Raw genomic sequence first — 22,618 nt, forward strand, 5'->3', positions numbered from 1 at the left:
AAGAAGATTAATGGTTGATAAACCTTTAAAAAACCACCATAACCTGTGGTCTTGTGACCACTGATGACCACTGACCACCAGCTCCTGGCATATGTGGTGAAGATATTCTACTCCTTGAGGCTGAGGCAATAAATCATGTTTTAAGATGTCTTCCAATGGTCTTATCTCTCTTAAAATCTCAACAGCAGGAGCCACATAGAAAAGTGAGGTTAAAAACCTTATTTTATGCTTAGTTCTAAGCCCCACAGGCCTAAGAAAACTCTCTACAGTTCATGTGTGTATGGAGACAACCTGGACCACCAGCCCTTTGGTGCATCCAACCCAAAATCTTGTTTCCAGCTGTGGCTGTGACAGAATAGGCAAGAAAGACTGTAGGAATAAGACAGACACATACAGTTGCTTCCTTTCTGTATTCTCTCAGCCTATAGTATTTTTCAGCATAGTTAAAGAATTTTTCTCCCTGTAGTTTGTCCTTGAGCCAATTCTAGCATCTTCAACAGCCATTGGCAAAGGCTCTATAGGTGGGCTACTCATTGCATGAAGGGCTGCTCCTCTTAATTCAAACATCATCCTCTCATAATTCCTTTTGATGTTCCTGAGTTCTTCTACTTGACTCTGCTGACAGCCATATTTATCTGGCACCTGAGTCCAGCTAATGGTCTTTGAATAACCAGTTAGTATTTATTAGATAACAACTGGATAATTAAAAAGTTATCTCCCAGCATCCTGGAGAAGCATGACCATAGGGTTATGCTCTACCTTTTATAACCTGGTTTGGGTCTTCTTGATACCCTGGTGTCAATTCTGTTTTGAAAGTGCGCTGTGGGTGTGTCTTTGGAAAGAAGTATCAAAATGGAAATCAGTACAAGAAGCAAAAATTAATTCCTTGGAAATAAATACTTCAGATCAGCTAGTTTTGAGTTGGGATTTTTTTCCCTAAATACTGATTTTCCCAATTATGTTAAGCTTTTATTTCTTTAGAGACACTAGAAACTTTTTTAGCTCTGATTTGTGTTATATGCCATATCTGAAGACTTAACTTGTTCCTCCAGCAGACAGTGTCCAGCATGGCACATGCATTTCTCACTCCAGTAAATGCATTAGGATGCTGATGTCCAGCAGGTAAGTGCTTTACTGGAGTGTATTTACCAATCATTCTTTGAAGGGAAGATCTTTTTCTCCCTGGGGTTTTCAGATGCTACATCTCATTCCATGTTTGTTGCCTATAAATGTCTCAGAGTCCAAGAAAAGATGTTTCTAGCATTAGCAATTGTTAATTCAGATCAACAGAAATTCTGAATGTGCATAAAATACTTCTTCAGCTACAGAATCTCACACTGTTCAGCCCAAACTGTTCCTGTTTGGGGGTAAATGATGGGTGCCAGGCAGAGCACACCCCAAACTGGAGTGCTGCAGGCTCAACTCTGCCCAGGACAGGACCATTGGAAGGGCTTGAGAAAAACAGATGTTTATGCTGCACTCATGTTTGTGGTGAGTGACCCCCACGAGGACAGAGGGAGCCTGTGATACCCCTTCAGTGTGGGGCTCCTCTGTTTTTTGACTGACCCTCTGTCAGGACCAGCTGTGCTCCATCTCTGCTGGAAGGATGGTTGCTGTCACCCCAGGTCTGGAGGAAATACCACGGAGGAGAAATGCAGGGCTTGGGGGAACACTAGTGGTTAAGACAGAAGCAAAGACACTGACAGCTGGGTACCATTGACTTCCAAGAGGCTGGAAGTTACATTTTATTTAGACATTTAACAGAAAGCAGGTAATTAGCACTGGAGGTCATAACCCAGCAGTAATACAACATGGATCATACTAGATGTAAGTAACACTTATTATCAGAAAAACTCTTTGTACATAAGCCCACAAGATACCATGCATGGAGTAAGCATGAAAGATTGCTCCCCAGCTGGTGGTCCCAGGAAACCCCAAATTCTGTCAGTATGTAATTTTTATTATTCGGTTCCCATTCTTCCTTTCCCTGTAAACAATTTGATCTGGATGTAAACCGTGAGGATATGCTACGATAGAGCAAATGCTCAGGGCTGTGCAGAGGCCACACCAAACAACTCCAGGAGTGGCAGGACTTGGGGCAGGACATATGGCTGCCTGTCACGAGAGTGAAGGGTGACAGGGCACACAACTCCACTGGGCAGGACTCTTTAGTGTCCCTTTGTGGGACACACAGCTGTACCCAGGACAGGCACTTGTCCTCCACATTTGTTTTCGCTCGTTTTCCCCATGCTTGACTAAAAACTGTCTGTCCTGAGCAGGAGTGAGCCTCCATGTAGGTGGTCACTCAGCTCCTTTATAGGCTGAACTCTGCTGTGAAAGGCAGATGAACTTCAGGCCCTTCTAGGGAAGCAGGGTGGAAAATCAGACCTATAGCAGCTTGTTTTCCCTTTTAAATTGTACATGAAAACAAATAACTCAGTGCAGTGATTTCCTTGGGGTTAATAAGAGGTTAATATCAAGGCTGTATTACCTTTTTCATCTTCCAACTTTCAATGTGTGGTTGATTTAATTTTTTTAAATTTGCCTCACAAAACATAGGCATGGACCAGAAATGCTTCTGGGACTGTAGCGGGAATTAGGTAGGGACAGTGGGGCTTGGTATATTATCTTCTGTTTCAAAACATTTTATCAATTCCAGCGCTGGAAATATGTATTCTTTAAAAGCACAGATCCTGTAGTGCAGAATACATCTTCTGCAGCAAACCTCTTTACCAGGAAACTGTGAAGTATGTCACACCTCAGATTACTTAGTGGACAATCAATCCAGGAATTTTAGATCACCTTCTCTTGCCTCCAATATTAAGGCTCAACCCAAGTTCATCACATCCCAACTAATTCCTATTTAACTGCTGTGGACGGTGTCCTGTACATTAACTTCTCAAATCCTTTCTGTGTCAGTCCTAGTTTATACCAGCCTTGATTTTCCGGGATCATGCCTTTCCTTTGCTGGCACAAATGTTTGTGCAACAGTGACAGAACAGAGCAGCCACCAGAACAGGTTTAAGAAGCTTGAAAAGCTTGAAAGAAAGGAATAAAATAAAAAAGGTTTAATATGGATAAGTTCCTCAATTCTGTGCTTCATATTGTCAAGAGCAAGTGAAAAAAAGAAAAATACAAATGGACGGTGAAGAGCAAATGATGCATCAAGACACCCTGAACTATAAATGCACAGACATGATCAGTCTGTCACTTGGCTTTAGACAATATAAAAATCTTCTTTAAGCCTTCAAGTATATTTGTAGCTTTAAATTGCTAGTTCTCCTCTCTCTGAAACAATCTCCAAAAATGGAGAATGACAACAGTGGCAGAGGAACATGGGATCAGCACTTTGAGTATGACTATGGAGTGAGCGGCTCTCATCTGAGTGCCCAGCCTTGTTCCTGGCTCCCTGAGCTCCCCAGGAGACCCTGGAGGGCCAATCCTCATTTTATTTTCCTGATTTCTTGCAGCCTGTGGAGACTGTGGGACTCTGCTCTGCGCAAAACAGTGAGTTTAGCTGTGCCAGGTAATCCTGGGAGATGTGTCCTGGCTCAAACACACCACTTGGACTGGAGTGGCTTCATTCCACTCTGAATTCCTGCTTTCGAGAGGACTCCCCAAGGGGATGAATTCTGACCTGTAGCTCACAGAGACAGAAGAAAGCTCCAGCAATGCCATCCAGCCCTTCATTCCCAACAGTCCCCCGATGCATCACCCACTGCCTTGATTTCTTGTGGCAGAGGCATAAAGGATGGTGGCTCTAGGCCCTCTGCAGGTACATGTTAATCTCTGGTATCTGATTTTGACTATTTGATTGGAAACAAAAGGAAGTGTTATGTGCAAATGTCCCGGCCAAGAGGTCCAGGTTACCAATGCTACTGATACCGAATACAGGTGCTGCTGCTGAGAGCTGCTCCTTAGGGGTGCTGGCACCCAGGGAGCTGGGTTTTGCTCTTCCTGAGAGCTATCAGGAGAGATTCCTGCTGGCATTAGGCTATGAAACACAGCTGTGTGGTATTGCTGAGGAGAACGTGGGAGGAAATCCCTTTTTCAAGTGTGGGGTGCTCACATCCAAAGCAGGATGTAGGAGCAGCCCATAAACAAACTGACCTTCACTCTTGCACAGAGACCACACGAGACCCCAGGCTGCTCTCAGGTTTCTGAACAGGGCTATGCAGTCCTTTTTTCAGACCAGCTGAGAAAAACAACTGCAATGCGAATCTTCTGGAGCTGCAGAGTCCTACAGCTCCAAAAGCAACATATATTTGTCAAAGGTCCCAATCACTCTCAAAGTATAAAGAAACAGGATAGAGATAAACACAGGGGAAAGATAGAAATGTATTGCATGGCTGCTATTTTGGGATATGAGTTTACCTTTTAATTAAAAACAAAGTCTTGAAGCTTAGGGAGAATCTGCACTTAGTTCTGGATCCTATTTCTTTGCTGCTCCTTTTATTTACAGAGTAAGTTGCAGAAAGCTGTTGTTATTTTAGACATGAATATTTTTTGAGTGTTACTGCCTACTAGAGACTTTGATTTTTTTTAATGTTGGCTAATTTTGTGTTTTGAGTAGGAAGCTTCAACTTCACACCAGTTCTACACAGGCCCTTCTGCTATCCACCAGTCTGGGGAGGATAAACCTGTAACCAAGACATTCCTCCCTTAACCTCTATGGCTTTATCATGATTTTATTATTGCTCACCTTACTGTGGACTTTGAAAAGATACGGGGAGTATCTCAAGTAGTTTAAAACTATTTAATCTTCTAAATATCTGGAATGCAGGCAAGAATCCCTATATATCCACCCAACCCCTAATTTTCCTTTTGCTTTCTAACTGCTGAATGAATTAGGGAATGCAGTGGCAGGCGAGCTGCCTGTGCTGATCTCAGCGGGGAGCCAGCTTCCTCCCACCCCTCAAAATGCACTAACTACCTCTGTTCCCACACCAGATGCCTTCCCAAATCATCAGTCCCTGCCCAAAACATCTGTGCTGTTTGTCCTGCACCACCCTATCGCTCACAGGAGAGGGGACCTCCATGGGCACCACCCCAGCTTGCCCACACTTACGGTGGAAGGGAGCACCCAGGCAGCATCAAGGCAGGAAAAGTCTCTGAAAAGCAGCAGAATTAGCAATGTCTTGCATGCCAAAACAAGTCCTAAGGCAGGCAAAGCAGCAGCCAGGAAAGATACCCATTCCCAACATTCCACCTTGTCCATCCTTCCACCTCAGCACAAGGTGGGAGGCAGTGGGCAGCTCCTGTGCCAGCACCCTCATCCTGCTCCATGGCTCATCCATCAGGAGCAAGGAGGAGGATTAGTGCTTGGCATTAATGTGGGCAACTGCCTGCCTGCCAGGCTTGTTCTTTAAAACAAGCTGTCAAGCACAGATAGCTGTTGAATCAATATGTGCCTGTTGATGCCACTTCTGCCAGCACAGGGTGGGCTGAGCCACTACACACCAGGAGGGATTCAGGCTCTGAGAGAGAGGATGCAGCGCTGACTCTTCAGTACCCATATCAGATGACTGTGAGAAAGCAGTCAAACAGGAAGACTTCAGTGATGGTGTCTCTGTGTTGCTGCTCCCAGTCCCCCCTCCCAGTGCCAAACGTGAATGTTTGCCAAGCACAGAGGAGACTGGATATACTATGGTTGGTCAGTTCTTTGAATGAGATGTGAAAGCAGGGGCCTCCACTACCAGCCTGGACAAATCCTTTCCACATCCTGAACAGACTATGAAAATCAGCTGACAGCCTCCTCTTCCTCCGGGCAGCTTCTCATGCCCATCTGCAGGCTGCAAATTGCTGTGGATAATAGCTGTGACCGTTCATCCAGACCGTGGCTGCCTACCTGTGCTTGCGTGGAGGGCCCGGTGCGCGATGGTCCCATTGCAGAGGGGATGTCCGGCTATTTGGAGCTCGTGTACTTGGTGACAGCCTTGGTGCCCTCTGAGACCGCGTGCTTGGCCAGCTCTCCTGGGAGCAGCAGGCGCACAGCTGTCTGAATCTCCCGGGACGTGATGGTAGAACGCTTGTTGTAATGGGCCAGGCGGGAGGCTTCTCCAGCAATGCGCTCAAAGATGTCATTGACGAAGGAGTTCATGATGCCCATGGCCTTGGAGGAGATGCCGGTGTCAGGATGGACCTGCTTCAGCACCTTGTAGACATAGATGGAGTAGCTCTCTTTCCTGCTTTTGTGACGCTTTTTATCACCCTTCTTCTGGGTCTTTGTCACGGCTTTCTTGGAGCCCTTTTTGGGGGCTGAGGTCGACTTCGCTGGCTCTGGCATCCTGAGAGCTCTTTTGCTGCGTCTTGGAGCTGCTTGGAGAGATCATAAAAAAAAAAAAAAAAAAAAAAAAAATCTAATTCTTTTTTGACCTTCTACAGAATAGTTGTACTGCAAGATGAGAGAGTCTGAGCTGGAGGCAAGCAAAAGCTCAGAATCTGAGACAAATACCCCATGACCCTGCAAGAGCATTTCTGAACTGCCAGCAAGAATTTCCCTGGTTTGTGTATGACTTTTTGTTGTTTAAATACCTGCAACACTGGCCATGTCAACATCTCTGAACACAAACCTAATTGGTGTCTACTTAGTAAATATGAGATGGAACCTGAACATCTTTCTGAGAAGAACACTGCGGTACCAAAGAAAACACTAACTGCAACATGGATTAAATCAAAGCTTGCTGGAATGGGCCCAAGACTGTTAGAAGGTATCACTGCAGCCACCTTTACATGACACTGGTCAAAATTATTTTATGTGGTTTACAATCTCCAGTAAACCCTTTTTTATTTGCATGTAGATAGAAGTTTATTTTGAGGGTGCTTGCATTTTTGTGGCTATTGTTTGACAGCATGTTTTCCAGTGAAATGTAAAAAATAATACAGTTTTAAGCTTGCTAGCTGAGCTACAGGAATGTATCAGTATTCATATTTGCTTTCAAAGAAAGCATATACCAGAAAGTATAAAAGCGTAGAGGAGCTGTCAGGAATCACCTGGCCGAGAAACAGAAATGTGGATAGGAGTCAAAAAGTAAAGTGCTTTTGGGCTACATTTGATGGAAAAAGTACTTTCCTGCTATTTGATGCTTTTTGCTTTCGAGAGCAAGCCTGTGCTGGACAGTCTACACCAAAGATACCTGATCCTCCGTCTTGAGTTTTTCTTCATTAGGTCACAATGCTCAAAGCCATGACCTGCAGCTGACTCCTCGTTGGGGGGTTAGATTTATTTCTTTTTTACCTATAGATTTTTTTCCCATAAGTTGCTAGGAAACTAACTACTAGGTACTTATTGACACTTAAACAAAAAACAAAGGAAGTGGCCAGAGGAGAGGAGTGTAGCACCGGGCTACCACGAATTTTGGGGGCAGCGAGAGGACAGGTCTGGGGGCAGCTGCGCTCTCTCGCTCTCGGCATCGGGAGGAGCACGGTCAAGCTGTTGCTTACTGCGGGGAGAATTCACTATCATCACCGGAGCCCAGTCCTGGGGATCAACCACCATTTGCTCGCGCGTCCAGGAACTCCGAACTCGCCTTTTCCCGCCCTGTGGAGCCGCTGTCCCCCCCCGCCGTTTCCGTGGCGCTGCTCTGGGGGTTTTCGCTACGCTGTAGCCCCGCGCCCCTGCCCGGCCGGGACCTCCCGCAGCTCCAGCGACCACCGCGGAGCTTCCGGCACATCTCATCCACCAGCCCGGGACTTCTGCTCCTTTCCTGCCATTCCAGCTGGGTGCCCCTCGGAGTCCTGCAGGGGCACTAGGATCACACTGCCCCAGGGTTTTGTGAAGCAAAGCCTCTCTTCCATCCCTTCCCATCTTGCCCGAGTTCTGTTTATTATTAATGCTGTAGTTGTTGTTTTATTTGCCTTGTTATACACACTAGTAAAGAACTGTTATTCCTATCCCCACACCTTTGCCTGAGAGTCTCTTAATATCAAAATTATAATAATTCGAAGGCAGGGGGTTTATATTCTCCATTTCAAGGGAGGCTCCGGCTTTCCCCAGCAGACATCCGCCTCCGAAACTAAGACCGTGCTCTCATCCAGAAGTGCAGTAACAAAAACAACAGTATCTAAACCCATCAAAAAACTGTGTGCCTCCCCTACACTACAAATTTACATGTGCCTTACTTCATGGGCCAAGGGGGATAAGTGTGTTGCAACCCGGTAAATGGTTTGGTGTTTCAAAGAACACTTCGAATGCTCCTTTGAAAGAGAAGGCTCCTCCAGGATTTGGTGGAGGATAAGCTTACAGCATCACCCCAGGGCTTGCGTTTTGCTGCTCTGCATCTCCTTTGAAGATGACCTAGGAATTACAGTCTGCTGGCCAAGAGAGACTAGTAGAGAAAAAAGAGCTTCAGGGTGGGACATGGGAAAATGGATAGAAGTGAACAGAAGAGAGAAAGCTGGGATGTAACATATTGTCTGCACACTCTGTGCATCAGAGAAGGACCTAAACAGCTGCCTGCGCCAAGGCAATGGCTGCATGCTCAGCCCTGCCTCCCCTCTTCGGGAAAGAGCGAGTGAGATGTCTGGTTTCTCCATCTGCAATCAGAGCCAGATGCAGCAGCACTGCTGCAACCAAGTCTATACAAAGCTCCCAGTTGCTCCTTGGGGAAGGAGAGATCTTTGATCCCGAGGCTGGATTTATGTGCCCATCCACACCGGCTCCAGCTTCCAAGCTGTGCGAGAAACCTCTACGGCTCCAAATCAGGCTACGTGCTGCTGCCCCCCGCCTGGAGCGAGCACCAGGGCCGCTGCTGGCTGCTCTGCCCGACGAGGCACCAGGGCTGGGCTCGGGGACTCACACGGCCTGGCAGCCCCTGGGCAAGGGGCTACACTGGGCATTTCAAGGAGGGCAGGTTGGCATTGTTCGGGATGCTGTGGAGTGGGGAGGAAAGGTCTCTACAAACCCTCCTCCAAAACGTCCTCCTGTCCAGAAGCCAAACTCAGCACCTGCGTCCTCAAAGCTGGGTTTCTGCTTCAGAAAAGCAGTTTCTTCTCCAAAGAGATGATTTTCATGTGCTAAGTTTTTCACTCTGCCACCTCATGTCCTTTCTTAATTCTTTCTGGCATTCTTTCCAGTGGAGGCATTTGGAAGGACAAGTGCTGGACTGCCTCAAAAGTTCTGGACACCTTTCAAAACTGACACCCTTAAACACCACATTTTCTTCTTCTAATGAAATCAACAATTTTCTTCATTTTTTTCTCTATTTGTGAAGCAGTATTGGGAAAAGAAATTCCCTACTGCTCTGTTTGTAAACTTGAAAATATGTATTTTCAATGGAAAATTAGTTTTCAACAAGAAGAAATAACTGTGTACTTGCTCCCTATTCTTTTGAGCTCATTTCCTGCCTGAAAAACACCACAACTGAAAAACCCAAATGAGTATTTCTTAAGCTTTTTGAAAAGTATGTCTTTCTAAAATATGTATAAATTCTTAAGTGCACTTCTACTGCAGCTTTTAAAAAAATAATAGAGTCCAACAGGCACCAGAGTGATTTCACAGGGCTCCAGAACAGGTCACATCTACAGGACATCTCCATCCATTTGATCAGCTAATATCCTTGGGTACAGCCTGGATCTTGCTCCTCTCCCATGTACGGCTGCAAAGGGGGAAGCAACGATGCTGAAGTTCAGAGATTAGCACAAAAGCTTGTGCTTCTCTCCACCCATTTTTCTGCAGCTGACTGTTTAAGAGGTAAAGAACACCTTCTTTGCAAACAGGTATTTGTGGTTTATCTGGGCAGTGCCTAGCACGCAGAGCCTGAGTGCATTTGCCAGGTGCTAAATAAATAATATTAATAATGGTCAACAGTATCACCAATCCTTCTGTCAACACTGCAACGCAACCCACAGCAGGTGCTGCTCTGGTATAAAGACAGAAGCAGTGGGATTATTCCCAAAGTGTTCATGTGGAGAGCTTTTTGAGGAAAACAAAAAAGTGACCTTTAAAAGAATGTGTTTTTTTAATAAAAATAGTTGCATATGTTTGTTTCCTTAAGGAAAAAACAAAAAACACAAAACACAAAACAAACAAAAAAGAGAGAGAGAGAACTTGAGGAGGTTAACAATTACTGGGTTTTATTCTGGAAGGGTTGCCAGCATGACTGACCTCTCTACTGTGAGGTAGACCATTGGGTACAGGTTGCTCAGAGAGGCTGCAGGATTTCCATCCTTGGAGATACTCAAAATCTAACTGGACATGACCCTGAGAAACCCACAGTGGCTGACCCTGCTTTGAGCATGGACTAGACTAGATGTTTGCCAGAGGCACCTCCAACCTCATCCATTCTGTGACTTCTGGAGACTGAAACTGGGTAGAACACACTTTATGAGCTGCTCCCTTGGTTGACATTTCCCATGGGATGCTGCAGCCCAAGATCCCCACATGGACCCCTAACAAGCGATGGTGCTCATCACCAGGTCCAAGCCACTGAGGTCCCTGGGACACAGAGTATGGCCATGCAAGAGAAGGCACGTCCAAGCAGCACATTTGGAAAGTTTTGGCTTTTTGAGGAAAATCTCTGGGAACATTTTTTTCTTTATGGCTTTGTATGCTCTGAGTTAAATCGGTTATCAGTGCTGGCAGTTTTTTCCTTCCTCAGAAAACCAACAACCAAACCAACCACAGAAATTTTTCCAGCCAGTTCCAAGCAGCAGCCTGACTGCTGCCAGAAACCAGAGAAGTGCAGAGTGACAGATACATCTTCCTTTGTGTTGATGCACCTTTCTTCAGCATCATTAAAAGGAAAGTGAACAGAAAAAGATATTCAAAGATACAAAGCACCACAGCCTCTCAGATCTGAAATGGGAGAGCAGCCCTGCTGAGAAATCCCACAAGGAACCTGATGCTGTCTCTTTTCCCCAGTCAATGGAGAGAAACAGGCAGGGAAGCTCCTGCAAGATTTTTGTTCATTTTTGGCCTTGCTGCTAAGTCTGTAGGACCAGTGCCAAGCTGCTGCCATCAGTGTGCACGGGTGACCGTGGGTGGACTATGAGCTGGCCTTTTGGACCTCTCCTCACGCAGTGCTGGAAAGAGCACTTGGATTTTTATTTTTATTTTTTTACTTTCTTTTTTTCTTTTGAAAGCTGTCCTTGCTCTGATGAGCTCTGGGGCATCCACTGTAAATCCCCATGCCCTTTCTGTGATTACTTAGTCAACGATAAAACTTATATTTCTAGAATCAGCATTTTGTTCTTAGGAGGTTTTGGTGAGAAATGAAACATCTGTAGGAAAAACTCAAGCTCTCATCTTTTGGACATCTGAAATTCTGATATTTGTTAATCTTCTGATGTTCTGCTTTAATCCTTGCTAGAGCAAATGAGAGCCAATGGGCACCTGCTGAGAGTTCTGCCCCTTGAACAGGAATGTCCTGTCTGTTCTGTCCAATTATTGCCCCTTTCCTCATTTTCTCCTACTGCTAAAAGAAAGAATACTTGGCTTTATTCCTGCATGCCATGAAATACTAAAGAAAATTTGCTGCTGCTTTTTATTTTCTTTGAAACATAAATGGCAACAAATTAGGGAATATTTCCACCAAAAGGAAAAGGCTTTCTAATGGATTCACCTGCTCTGAAGTGCTTGTAAGATCTGGAAAATATAGTTTACAAATTACCAGATGTCAACAAATGACTGTTATTGGAAAAGAGAATTTCTGCAAGCTGCAAATTCAGTTCCTTTTATTATGTGTGGCCATGTACTATTATACAAGAATTTCTTCATCTGTCAGGTGTCATTATATAGTAATAGTTGAGAAAACAAATAGTATTTGTGATTATTTGGTAGCAAGCTCTCCCTCAGGTATAAAGCAGATCAGAAGCATGATGAGTCACTGTGAGACACTGATGATGTTGCCTCGTGCAAAAACTGATAGTCATATTTTGGTCTGGAAAGAATTTTTCCCTTGGTATGTTGTCTAGCATGTGATGATGAAGTAATATTTGCTCTGAAGTAAGGAGGAGGAGAATTTCCTAGAATAAGGTAAACTAATCTGAAATGCCTGAATTCTTCTAGTGGTGGAGAGGCACAGAAAACCACTTTGAGATCATAGATTTCCTCTCAAGTAATCCAGTACCAGTACTAAAACCCCATCCTCAGTTCCACATACTCTGCTGCACTTTGTAACTCTGCTGCACTTTATATCTCTGCTCCTGTAAAGTTTACATTTACATTTAAATGGCTACCTTTCAAAGTTGGATATACACAAGCAGTTTTCTGCTGAACAGAGGACTGTGACTATAGGTTAAAACTGAAGATGACCCCTACTCACTGACAAATAAAGAAATGCTACAAACTCAGTTCCTGACACAGACACACGATGCTCACATAGATCTTCAGATTTCTTTAGAACAAATACAAGCAGAACAGAGCACTGTGTCCGAGCTCTTTGACTGATACTTATCTTGCTTGTGTTAACCCATTGCTTGGGAGTTCTGTACAGAATAATACTACAGGAATATTTTCTGTTCTTCTCTATAATTTCAATTTATGATTTTTAGAAAGCACATTTTTAATCACTGATAACAGCTGTAACTTCTTGTGCTACTTCTGCCCAAGTTTCAAGTACTTCTCAAGGCTGCAAGGGTATCAATCAGAGATAATGTATTAATATCTACAAAGTAAGGAGCAGGACCCTAGATCACAGCTCTCTGCAGAGAAGATACATTGAAATTTTAAAGAAAATAAAATCTTGCCCATGAGTCAAGTAGAGCAAGAGAGAGACAATGTTGCAACAAGAATGACTGTCAGGAGACTAAATACTGCAGTCCTTATGCTGATTAAAAGAGTGTCTGAAGTCAGTGGGGATTTAACACAGGTTTGAAAGCACAAGTACAATGTTTAGAGATGCTTAGCACCAAGAGCTGATATTGCTTTCCAGTGGAATCCAAAAGGCTCAGAACTTTACAAAAATCAGACTTCATATTTTATCAAGGTTTTGTTACTGTTAATAAACGAATACTTAAAAAAGCTTTATTACCTGCTCTTTGTAAGAGTACTTATTGTATACTTGCTTTGGGATAACTCTGATCTACATGCTTGAGTAAGTATCCAATAAATACAAAAATGAGAATCATGTTTTCTATGGATCAATACCTGTTAAATGTATGTGGGGTATACCCAGTACCAGCATCTGCTATAATTACACTCCAGTCAGCACCCCTACAGGGTTTCAGAGAAACCTGAAGGAGTTAAGATTTGATGACCCTTGTGGGTCCCTTCCAACTTGGAATATTCCATGATTCTGAATTATCACAACCATCCTCAGGAAGCCCAACAGCGTCCAACAGAGAACACAAGCAGGCTCACTTCCTTCCTGGGGTTTTACCAATAACTCAAAACCTCACACATAAAATGCAGCAGGAGCTTCCTCTTCAAGTTTTAGAATCATCAGGATTTTCTGCTTCTGCCACGATTCCTTTCCTCAAGCAACAGCCTTCTTTTCCCCTCTTATCCCACTTCAACTCAGCTGGGCCCACTGGGATCCAACCTGTCAGCAGCAGCCCCGTGTCCAGTTGCAGGGTTTAGCTCTCATCCTTAGACTAACTCAGCAAAACTGCTCCGGAGATAGGGAGGGAGAGGTCAGAGCCTGCTAAGGGCAGGCTGATGTCCAGCTGACCTGGGACAATTCTGCTGGGCAGGAGGAGCAAGACATCACAGCAGCTCCAATGCTCAGAAGCATCTGCTCACAAGCTCTACATATCTTTTTGGTGGTTTGCAAAGTACAGACTATTGGAGAAGGGTGTGAGAACCAAAATCATAGATGACTGGGGTCTGTAATACCAATGTTAGAAAGGTGCTTTACTTATTCCATGACACCCCATGCCATTGAAAACAAAAAGTGTAGATTTAAAATAAATTGCCCTGTGCTGTATCGAAAATAAAAATCACTTGCTCTTTATCCACATCATTTCAATTTCTCTGGAAAAGGAGAAGAGCAAAAACTCATTAAGGCTGCTATATCTAAATAACTCCTTCTACAGTGGAGCAATGGTCTCTAAACTAGTAATGACTAAGCTTAAAGAAGTGCTATCACTTTTAAGCAAACTATTTTAATGTATTTTATGGAGCAATGGAGAATTATCAAAATTCTAGACTATTTTCATAAGTGCTGAAAAAGGCATCCATTAAAAATGTGCTAATTCAGCCATTCAGCCAAAAATAGGAGACAAGCTAAAGCCCAATACCTGCAGGCTGTAGGGAGAGAGTGGGTGGGAGAGGGAGAAGAAGCCTCCCCAAGAGATGAGAGCTGCTCTGAGTTAAGGTAGGAGTTATGTGGGAACCAATGCAGACATATGCAGCACCTCTTCCTCCTACAGACCCCACACCCAGGCTTTAGCAGGTTCCTGTAACCCATTTCCAGCGCCACAGATAATTTGTGTAGCAAAAAGAAACAAAAGCTGAGATTGTACCACAAAATGTGTACTTTGGCCAAACCACACTGACTGGGAATAATAATTTGGACATACACCCATACTGAAGTGGAAAGCTATGTGCCCATGTTAGGCTGAAGACCAGACCAAGGTCTGTTGCCCTGAGTTTTAACCTTCTGATTTGTTTACATTTTTGTAGTAGAGTCTTCTCACGGATTGTAACATAAACAAAGTGATTGTTTTCACATTCCTCTCTGAGGAGGGACAATTGATGGACTTCTAGTCTGTCCAGTGGGGTGGAGAGGTGACAACCTTATTCTCTAATCCCTAGTCATTGTCCAGAATCTATATAAGCGAGGTCAAGTAAATAAACTTCCCTTCTTTTTGCCCTGACGACTTACTGTGTAAGTATCATTCTTTGTGTCCTCTAGCGACAAAGGTCATTAAGGCTTTTAAGAGTGATGTGATAGGTACATCACAATGTAGGTGTTACCACATATCCTCAATGCCGTGGATAAAATAAACCCAGCAAAACCTGTTAACAATCTTGAAGGTACGTATATGGGTCTAAGGTATGTATGCTTAACCGACCTGGACGTTACCACCATCAATTCTCCCCCTACATGGGGAGAAAGTGTCAGGCAAAGGCATGATGTGTGCAGCTATAATATAACCAATCATGACCGACATTCCTTCTAAATGAGAGTCTCTCACTTCAATTATCACCTTCCAGTTACATTATTCACATTTCAGCAAGTCCTGAAAATGGTTTCTGAAAAAATAGCAGAAAGCATGCAATTGAAAAAGGGATATGTGAAAGCTGCTTTATCATGGTGGTAAAGCCTGGGTGCCTGGGAACACAGAGTGTAAACACAGGAGGTGGGGGTGCCAGACAGGTATACTCAAAAGGACTGCGTGCCATGCCACAAGCTAAAGGACAGCAAGTGGCACAGCGTCTGATTTCATTGCTACAGGACACTGAAAATACTGTAATGTGTGTATTAATAATTAATTTGGCATGGTAAAAGCAATTTTACTGTAAAACAGGGATGTGTGACTATTACTGGAGCCTGCAGGGAAACAAAGATAAATGTCCTTCCCCAGATCTCGCATCATTCAATAACCGGATTGGGAACACGATCCAAGACTGCTGACACTTTTTTCTGCTGCTGCCACCAGATCACATTACCACAGGCAGAGAGTCCTCTGAGCATTAGAGGTCATCTTCTGCAGGAAATAGGAAAATGGAGACTCTGTTAGATGGAAGGAGAGGAGAGAAACAGGGCTGGGACAGCCAGCTCTGGCAAAGCTCCCCTGAAGAGGCAAGCTGGCTTTTTTCCAGAAACAGAGGGGTGAGCACTAAAGACACAAGAGTTATTGAAGGTAAAAGTAAACCCTGAAACAAGAACTGACAATAAACCGTTTTAAAATGTTCATGAATAAATTTACACTAGAGATGAGAAGGAAACTCACATCCTTACTTGGAAGTGGGAAGATAAAGGCAAGGGAGGAGGGGAGAAAGACAAAGAAATCCATTTCTCCCATATTTCAAAGACAAAACGTGATATTATAAAAATTCTAGGAAATAGCTCCAGCATAGCAAGTAGCTGCTCTATATTAACCAGGCAACATTTTTCTATGTTGCTGTGCTACTGAAGAATTGTTATCAAAATGCACAGATGTTCTTCACTTTGTACTTCTCCTTCCTTTATTCTTTTATTTATTGTTCCTTCCTTCTTTTTCTCACATCCATTACAAGTGCCAGGAGGTTCAAAGCCCCAGCAGGTTTGCTGCCACTCGGTCCTGTCTCACATGTGGTATTCGTACAGAGACTAACACAGTACTTTGAGCAGCCACAGTGTTGAAAAACTGCCAGCTCTCCAGAAACTTTAAAAGAAATGGCTGTCCAGTTAGCCCATGCCCAAATTCCACATTGTACATATTGCTTGTGAACAGTGTTTTAATTTACCTCTAATTTGTGATAGTATCATTATCGTATGGATTTAGTGTGCTCACCACTATACTGATGCAAACTATAAAACACCAGCTCCCTTCCAAAGAAATCAAGGCATAATTGGGGATACAGCAATATTTAAATCAGACAAGGGTGCAAAGAGCAATATGCTGAAGACTTGGTTGCAACCACTAGACCAGCAGTGAAGAAAATGGGGGCTGCTGGGCAAAATGACGGTGGTCCTGGATGGTCACTAGCAATTAGAACAATTAAATGTAAAGCTCACTTTTCAAAACTCAAAGGGTTTTCAAAGGCAGCAGGTTTAAAATGCCAGTGGAATGCCATATTAGCTGTACAATACTGTTATTTTTAACCATCCTTGGCTCTATCCTCCCACATTCACTTTCCTCCTGAGCTTTCCACGCCCTTAGTTTCCCTACTGCTTTAGTCCAGTAATCTCCCAAGCTGTTTCTTCCTCAGATGAAGGGCTCACCCTTTGCTCTTCTCCCTCCCTGCTGGTGCCTCTCCCAGCACACTCCTTCCACAGAGCTCATTTTAGTGCCTTTGCTTCCAGAAGCATATCTTTGCAGGTGACTGCTAAGTCCTTTTCTTGAACTGTGTCCCAGTTATCAGGCAGCTGCAGTCGATAAGGAGGATGACTGGAGCTGGGCTGAGGACCCACAGCACAGGAGAGGAGATAATATGGTGTTAATTCTCGCCTGTGAGAAAGAGGATGGTGGCACAGGACAGTCAAGACAGCTGCCTTATCTTCAGGACAGAGATGCTACACCTGCAGTGCATTTTAAGACAAACAAATCAAAAATGAAAACAGCCTACATTTATATTAGGTATGGTCAGACAGCTCCTTCCTGATGTTCTTTCTCCTGTCTTGTAGCACCCTACTGGTTACTCAGTCAATTTCCAGGTCCCCTTCCCTACATTTCCTTCACTGATATTTACTACCAGTTCACTTCAGCCCTTTCAATTTTCCCCTTTCCTTCCTGTTGCTTGATTCTACCTGCCTTTGTGATACAGAAATGAGGAGACTCTTACCAAATGCTTTCCCTGGCCTCCCTTCACACTAGGTTTTAAGTGCTGAGCTTCAGAATGCCTTCCTTTCTGCCCTTCCCCTACATAATTTCAAGAATTTCTTCCAATAAAATGCCACATGCTTTTCTGCTCCAGCTTTCTGGCATAACTCATGTCCTCTTTGTAACACCCAACAACCTGGGGTGGTTCTGTTCTACCCTTTCTTCCATTGCCTCCTGTACACACTACCTATTGCATTGCCATCTCTGTGTTTTGTTTGCATTTCTACCTTGTGGTCTTATTTCATGCAGTATTTTCTGCTTGACAAATATCAGTCTACTTCAAGAGACGGTCACACAGGTTATACAAACGTTATAAGGAGAGATCTGATGTGCCCAAAAGCATGACCATCTTTCCTGACTCTAATATAGACACTGCCTCTGACAAACCTTGCCCACGTACATCCTTGATCATTGTGGCTGAAAGCCCAGAGTTCCCCCTTAGCACACACCACCTGCAGTGATTACCTGGGGGATGGTCCTCTACCTTCAGCAGATGGATTTCAACTCTCCAGGTGACACATATCGTGTCAGAGATGTGTTCTCTGCAAATGGAAACTCTCTTTTCCATGGTCCTCAGGTAAAGGCTATTAAAAAAAAAAAAAAAACCCACAGAAAACCCTGCTGCATTGGACGATCTATGTACTTTCACCAAATTCAGGAAAAAAACCTCACCCTATTTTATAAGTTTAAGGCTGGTTTGAAAGGTCAAGAATTCCTACTCCAAGAGGGTCGATGAAATAATATGACAAGGGTGGTGATTAAGTCTCACCACAAAGGAAAATGTTGAATTGATGTAGGTGGCATATAAAACCCCCCACTCTCTTTATGAGTCAGGTAAGCTGCCAGAAACTGGAGGTGGAATCTGTGGGATGGAGCTGTTTTCATTCCAGCCAGTTAATAGTAAGCTCTTTGAACAACAACAAAAAAATAGTTTAAATAATAAAATATACTTTTTAAAACTAAGACTCTTATCTAAATAGCAAAATCTAACAATTTCCCTTGATCCTCAATGATGGTGCTTGTATTCAGTGATAGCCAAGTGGAAAAAAATATTAAACAACCCTTCCCCCCACCCTCTGAGGTTAATGTAGCATTTTTGGATTATGCATCTATTCTTCCATCTCCCACCCAATGCATATGATCCTGCAGTCACAGCTCTCTCCTCTCCCTCTGGCTCCAGAAAAAAAGGAAGCTACAAGCTGAAATCCCAGTCTCACCCCACACAGAACCCTTTTCAGATGAAGAGCTTAGCTCTGCTGAGGAGAAAGCATTTCTCTTCCAATAGCTACACAAAAGTAGCTTAATGAATCCATAAAACAAAACAATTGGGGGGAAAAAAGAAAAATGTTTTGTGAGGTCTTATTTTGGGTCAGTCCAGCATCCAAGGGATATTTCAAAGATATGGCAGTGTCCCTAATTTAAAATTAAAGTATTTTCATTTACAAAAAAACCCTGAAATTGAGAAATGTAAAAAGAATGTCATTAGGTCCTTGAGTTCAAGGGGCTTCAAGTCCTCTGGTACTGTCAGTGGGAACACAACATCTGCTCTGTTCACAGTGCAGCCTGAGCAAGATGCTTGCTTAAGTACACATCTGAATTTCGGAACATTTCCCACACACTTAATTCTTCAGTCTGCCCAATACATATGCTTGAGGATGGGCAGGAGCAGTGTATTTCAGGTGCCAAGAAAGGGATGAAATAGGATCAGACTATCAGCATGAGTAATTTCTTGTTTTCAGCTGGACAGTCAAAGATGTGGAGTGGACATATATATGTACATAAATATATGTCATATTTAAGTAAAATATATGTAAATGAAACGGAGTAAAAGGACAGTGACCAAAGGAATAGCTTGGAGAAGAAATGTCAAGAGGAAGGTAGAGTTAGGCAGCAGACAGAAGTGAGATGTCAGCAAGGAGAGAGCAGTAGAGGGCATAAAAGGAATGACATAGACAGGGAAAAAGAGATGTAAGAAGAAGATATATGAAAGGGGAAAGAATGAGAGAAAATACACGAGTGGACAAAAAACAGAGAGAGAAGGAAGGTAAAGTAATGAGCACAATTTTTGGTAAGGCAGAAATACTGAAGTATAAATAAGACACAGAAAAGAAAGACTCCTAAGATAGGTCACAAGAAGATGAAAGACCTTGCACAGCAGAGAAGGTGTAAAATAAGCAGTGGGAAAAAAAATCACCTGCTAGTACAGCACTTCTCAGAGTCACGGGTGAGAGATGCTGCTGTCCCAACAAGGGACAGAGGCAAGCCCTAGGAAGTGACAGGCTAAACCCAAGGAGAACAAAGGACGACGCTGGGAGAAGATAACGATACCCTTGTACTAGGTTGCTGCCTTTTGTCTGAAACAGAAATCACAAAGGTCATTAAAATTGCTGCTTAAATCTTACATCAGATACGTGAAAAAAACCTCTTTCCCAATACAATCATTCTTCCTTCTCTCCCAATGCCAGATTAAATTAATTACTGCACACTCAACAGTTGTACCTCCCTGCTGGGGAAGAAAACCCCAGACACCACTCTGCTCAAAGTAGACCTTTGTCTCTGGCTCCCTTTGCGTATAGAAGCTTCTGTAGAAATCTTTCAGTAGACAAAGGTAAAATTCCTGCAGCTCCACAATCACCACGATGGATTTTGCTATGATTAGTAAAATGAGTAAAGAATCAGGAAGGAAACAGGGATAAGCACTCAGGAGAAAAAGCTTTTTTTGTTGTTGTTGTTATTATAATTAGGAAATTTAACCAGTACAGACGGAAAGAAATTGCTGCCTGTAAATAAACTGTCACTCCTTTGCACATCAAATAATAGGAACAAGAGGCAGTGCGTGGGATGTACATTCATATTATCAAATTCTTTCTGATATTAACATGATCAATATAAAAAAACCATAATCAGGAAAATAACATATTGTAACACAAATACTATGGAGGCTACAGAGAAAAACCCCTAGGAAGATCAGTGTTCCCAGGGTAGCACCAACCTGAGAAACCAGAGCTTTATTAGTAGTAACAGGAGCAACATATGGAGATGAATGAAACCATGTTTGTAAATGAGATATGCAATTGCACGCTCCCACTTGGCTTTCCTTTTTCACGATCTGACTCAGCCTCCACACTCCCCCATCTTTTGATTCATAAATTCTTGATATCAAAAAATAAAAGAGTTACAGAGCCAACATGCAAAGGGCATGAGATGACGCGAAATACAAGGATGCTGGTGAGCACAGAACATGGCATCAATCACCACCTTACAAATGGACAAATCTGCTGGAGATAAGCAGTGGAGACAGGGCCACCCTCTCCAGGGGCTCGCTGGAGGACGCCAAGCAGCAAACCACAGCTCATCTCCATTGCGGTACAGGCGCATGCTGAGGTAGACAAATCTATTACAAAACTGTATAATATTGCTTATGCTGCACAGCAGCCACTCGATTAGGCAGCCCCTGCATCACCCAACCCATGAGACTGGAGGTGAGAGGGATGAGAAATAAAAGGGTTTCTTATGGCATATACCCCCTGTAGTTTTTAAGCTATGGAAAAAAAAGATCAGCGTTAACCACAAGCAACAAAAAACACAACAAACAATGCAGGAGCAATGGTTTACAGCTCTATACACGCACTAAATAATTAACAACCTCACGGAGTGTTGACACAGTGGGGGTCTGTATGCAGGATAATCCCTTCTTTCCCTGAGGGGCCGGGCTCCTCAGCACGTGTGCGGCCCGGCTGCAGACGGCCAGCCCGGCCCGTGGGCACCGCTGCCCCACTGCAGGCAGTGCGGGGCTGCTGCCCCCAGCCTGCCACGGCCGCGTCCCGGCCCCGGCTTCGCCTTCAGCCCCCGGTCAGCCGGAGCTCACTGAGCTCCGGCGATACGATTCCTACGATCGCAGCAAAGCACTGGCAAGGCTGACACCGTTTCGGTGCGTTCGCCGAGCCCGGAGAACGACGAAGCCCCGACTCCGCGGGGCTCGGGATCCAGCACAAGGCAGGGCAGGGCTGCCCGCACACCGCATCGCGGTACGGCGGCGCGGCGGCTCGCATGCTCGGGCAGCGCAGCCCCGCTGCGGACACTGCGGCGTGCGGTGCCCGCCGCTGCCGCGCCGCAGGCAGCCAGCGCAGGGGAGGGTCTTGCCTGCTGGGCGTCTGGACTCCTCCGCAGGCGAGCTCCAGGCGCCGGCGTGGCGCGGGGCAGGTGCGCGCGGCGGGGCCGGAGGGCTGCTCGCTGCCGCTCCGCGCAGATCCTGCGGGCGCCGCGCCGGGTGGGCCGCGGGACCGGGACCCGCCTCCGGTCCCGACCGGGCTGCGACCGGAGGAGCGCCTCGCTGCGCGCCGCCGCGGCCCGGGCCGTGCCGCACCGCCCATAGCCCGCCCGCCGGCTCCGCCCGCCCCCGCCTCTGCGGGCTCCCGCCGCGGGGCCGCCGGGGGCGGGGCGGGCGCGCAGCGCGGCCCCGGCGAGCGGCTCGGGCGCTGCGGCGGCGGCTGCGCGGGGCGCTCGGCACGGCCGCGGCGGCGGACGGGCACCTGCTGCCGCCTCGCCCGCAGCGGCGCCGCGCTTTGTCCGGGCTGAGCGGGCGCGCCCGGCCCCGGCGGCGCCCGGCCCGGCTCGGCACAGCGGCCGGCGGCTCTCGGGGCGTCGCCTGGCTCCGGCGGCCTGGGCACGGCGGGGAGCGTGAATGAGAGTTTGCTCCGATTTCCGAGCAGGGTGAGTGCCGCGCCGGCCGTCTCGGGGGGGTTAATGATAATGATAATAATAATAATAATATTTTTTGTGTCTGTACCTTTACATACTAGCCCGGCGCCACCTGCCTAGGGCAGGGTTGCGTGCGGGGCGCGGTGTCTCTCGCCATACTCGGACGGGAACCCTCGGCAGGGGGTTACTGTCTTTTGGTCCCTCCGTTCCCTTTTGTTCGGCTCTCCCGGGGCCGGGGGTAAGGGGCGGACCGGGAGGTTGCGGGGGAGCCAGCGGAGGTCTCGGCCGGTGGCCCAGCTGTCCGGGCGGTTGCGGCAGACGGGACGCTGTCCCCGTGCGCGCAGGGGGTGTCCGGCCGTCCCCTCGCTGCTTCCCGGCCCGAGAAGTGGCCTTCTCCTCCTCCGGCACGGCGGAGCCGCCCTGGGCTGCGGGGACAGGCGGCGGCATCGCCGCCACCGGCCAGAAGGCACCGGCTGTAGTAAACACAGCGCACGGGGCGGCGGTGAAC

At 45.6% G+C, this 22,618-nt stretch overlaps 2 protein-coding genes across 8 annotated transcripts in view; one reads left to right on the forward strand and one right to left on the reverse strand.

Moving 5' to 3' along the window:
• Nucleotides 1-1,711: 1,711 nt before the first annotated feature.
• LOC120751998 (histone H2B 5-like) lies at nucleotides 1,712-21,639 on the reverse strand. 6 transcript variants are annotated; one of them, XM_040062588.2, is made up of 4 exons: nucleotides 21,056-21,169; nucleotides 19,604-19,763; nucleotides 17,875-17,993; nucleotides 1,712-6,315 (listed from the first exon to the last, which is right to left on the reverse strand). In XM_040062588.2, the coding sequence occupies exons 3-4, from the start codon at nucleotides 17,975-17,977 to the stop codon at nucleotides 5,906-5,908; spliced, it is 513 nt and encodes a 170-aa protein (XP_039918522.1). In that variant the 5' UTR covers nucleotides 17,978-17,993; nucleotides 19,604-19,763; nucleotides 21,056-21,169; the 3' UTR covers nucleotides 1,712-5,905. The 6 variants fall into 6 exon arrangements, with proteins under 6 accessions (XP_039918522.1, XP_039918528.1, XP_039918524.1 ...); XM_040062594.2 differs by lacking the exons at nucleotides 17,875-17,993; nucleotides 21,056-21,169 and adding an exon at nucleotides 21,553-21,617; XM_040062590.2 differs by lacking the exon at nucleotides 17,875-17,993 and having other exon boundaries at nucleotides 21,056-21,158.
• Nucleotides 21,640-22,014: 375 nt separating this feature from the next.
• The window catches only part of GRAMD4 (GRAM domain containing 4), a 75,407-nt gene continuing 74,803 nt past the window's right edge, over nucleotides 22,015-22,618 (forward strand). For both annotated transcript variants that reach the window (XM_040062400.1, XM_040062401.1), the window contains exon 1: nucleotides 22,015-22,122. In XM_040062400.1, the coding sequence (XP_039918334.1) occupies nucleotides 22,094-22,122 (29 nt within the window). In that variant the 5' untranslated portion in view covers nucleotides 22,015-22,093. The remainder of the gene's footprint in view (nucleotides 22,123-22,618) is intronic.

This window comes from Hirundo rustica, chromosome 4 (assembly GCF_015227805.2).
Source record: "Hirundo rustica isolate bHirRus1 chromosome 4, bHirRus1.pri.v3, whole genome shotgun sequence".
NCBI classification, from domain to species: domain Eukaryota; kingdom Metazoa; phylum Chordata; class Aves; order Passeriformes; family Hirundinidae; genus Hirundo; species Hirundo rustica.

What these genes read in the sequence shown, in the direction of transcription:
- LOC120751998 (XM_040062588.2), bottom strand. Translation starts at nt 17,977, where the DNA reads ATGGAAAAGAGAGTTTCCATTTGCAGAGAACACATCTCTGACACGATA. An exon ending in GGTAGAGGACCATCCCCCAG is followed by an intron (nt 6,316 to 17,874) that starts GTAATCACTGCA and finishes CTCTCCAAGCAG; the next exon opens with CTCCAAGACGCAGCAAAAGA.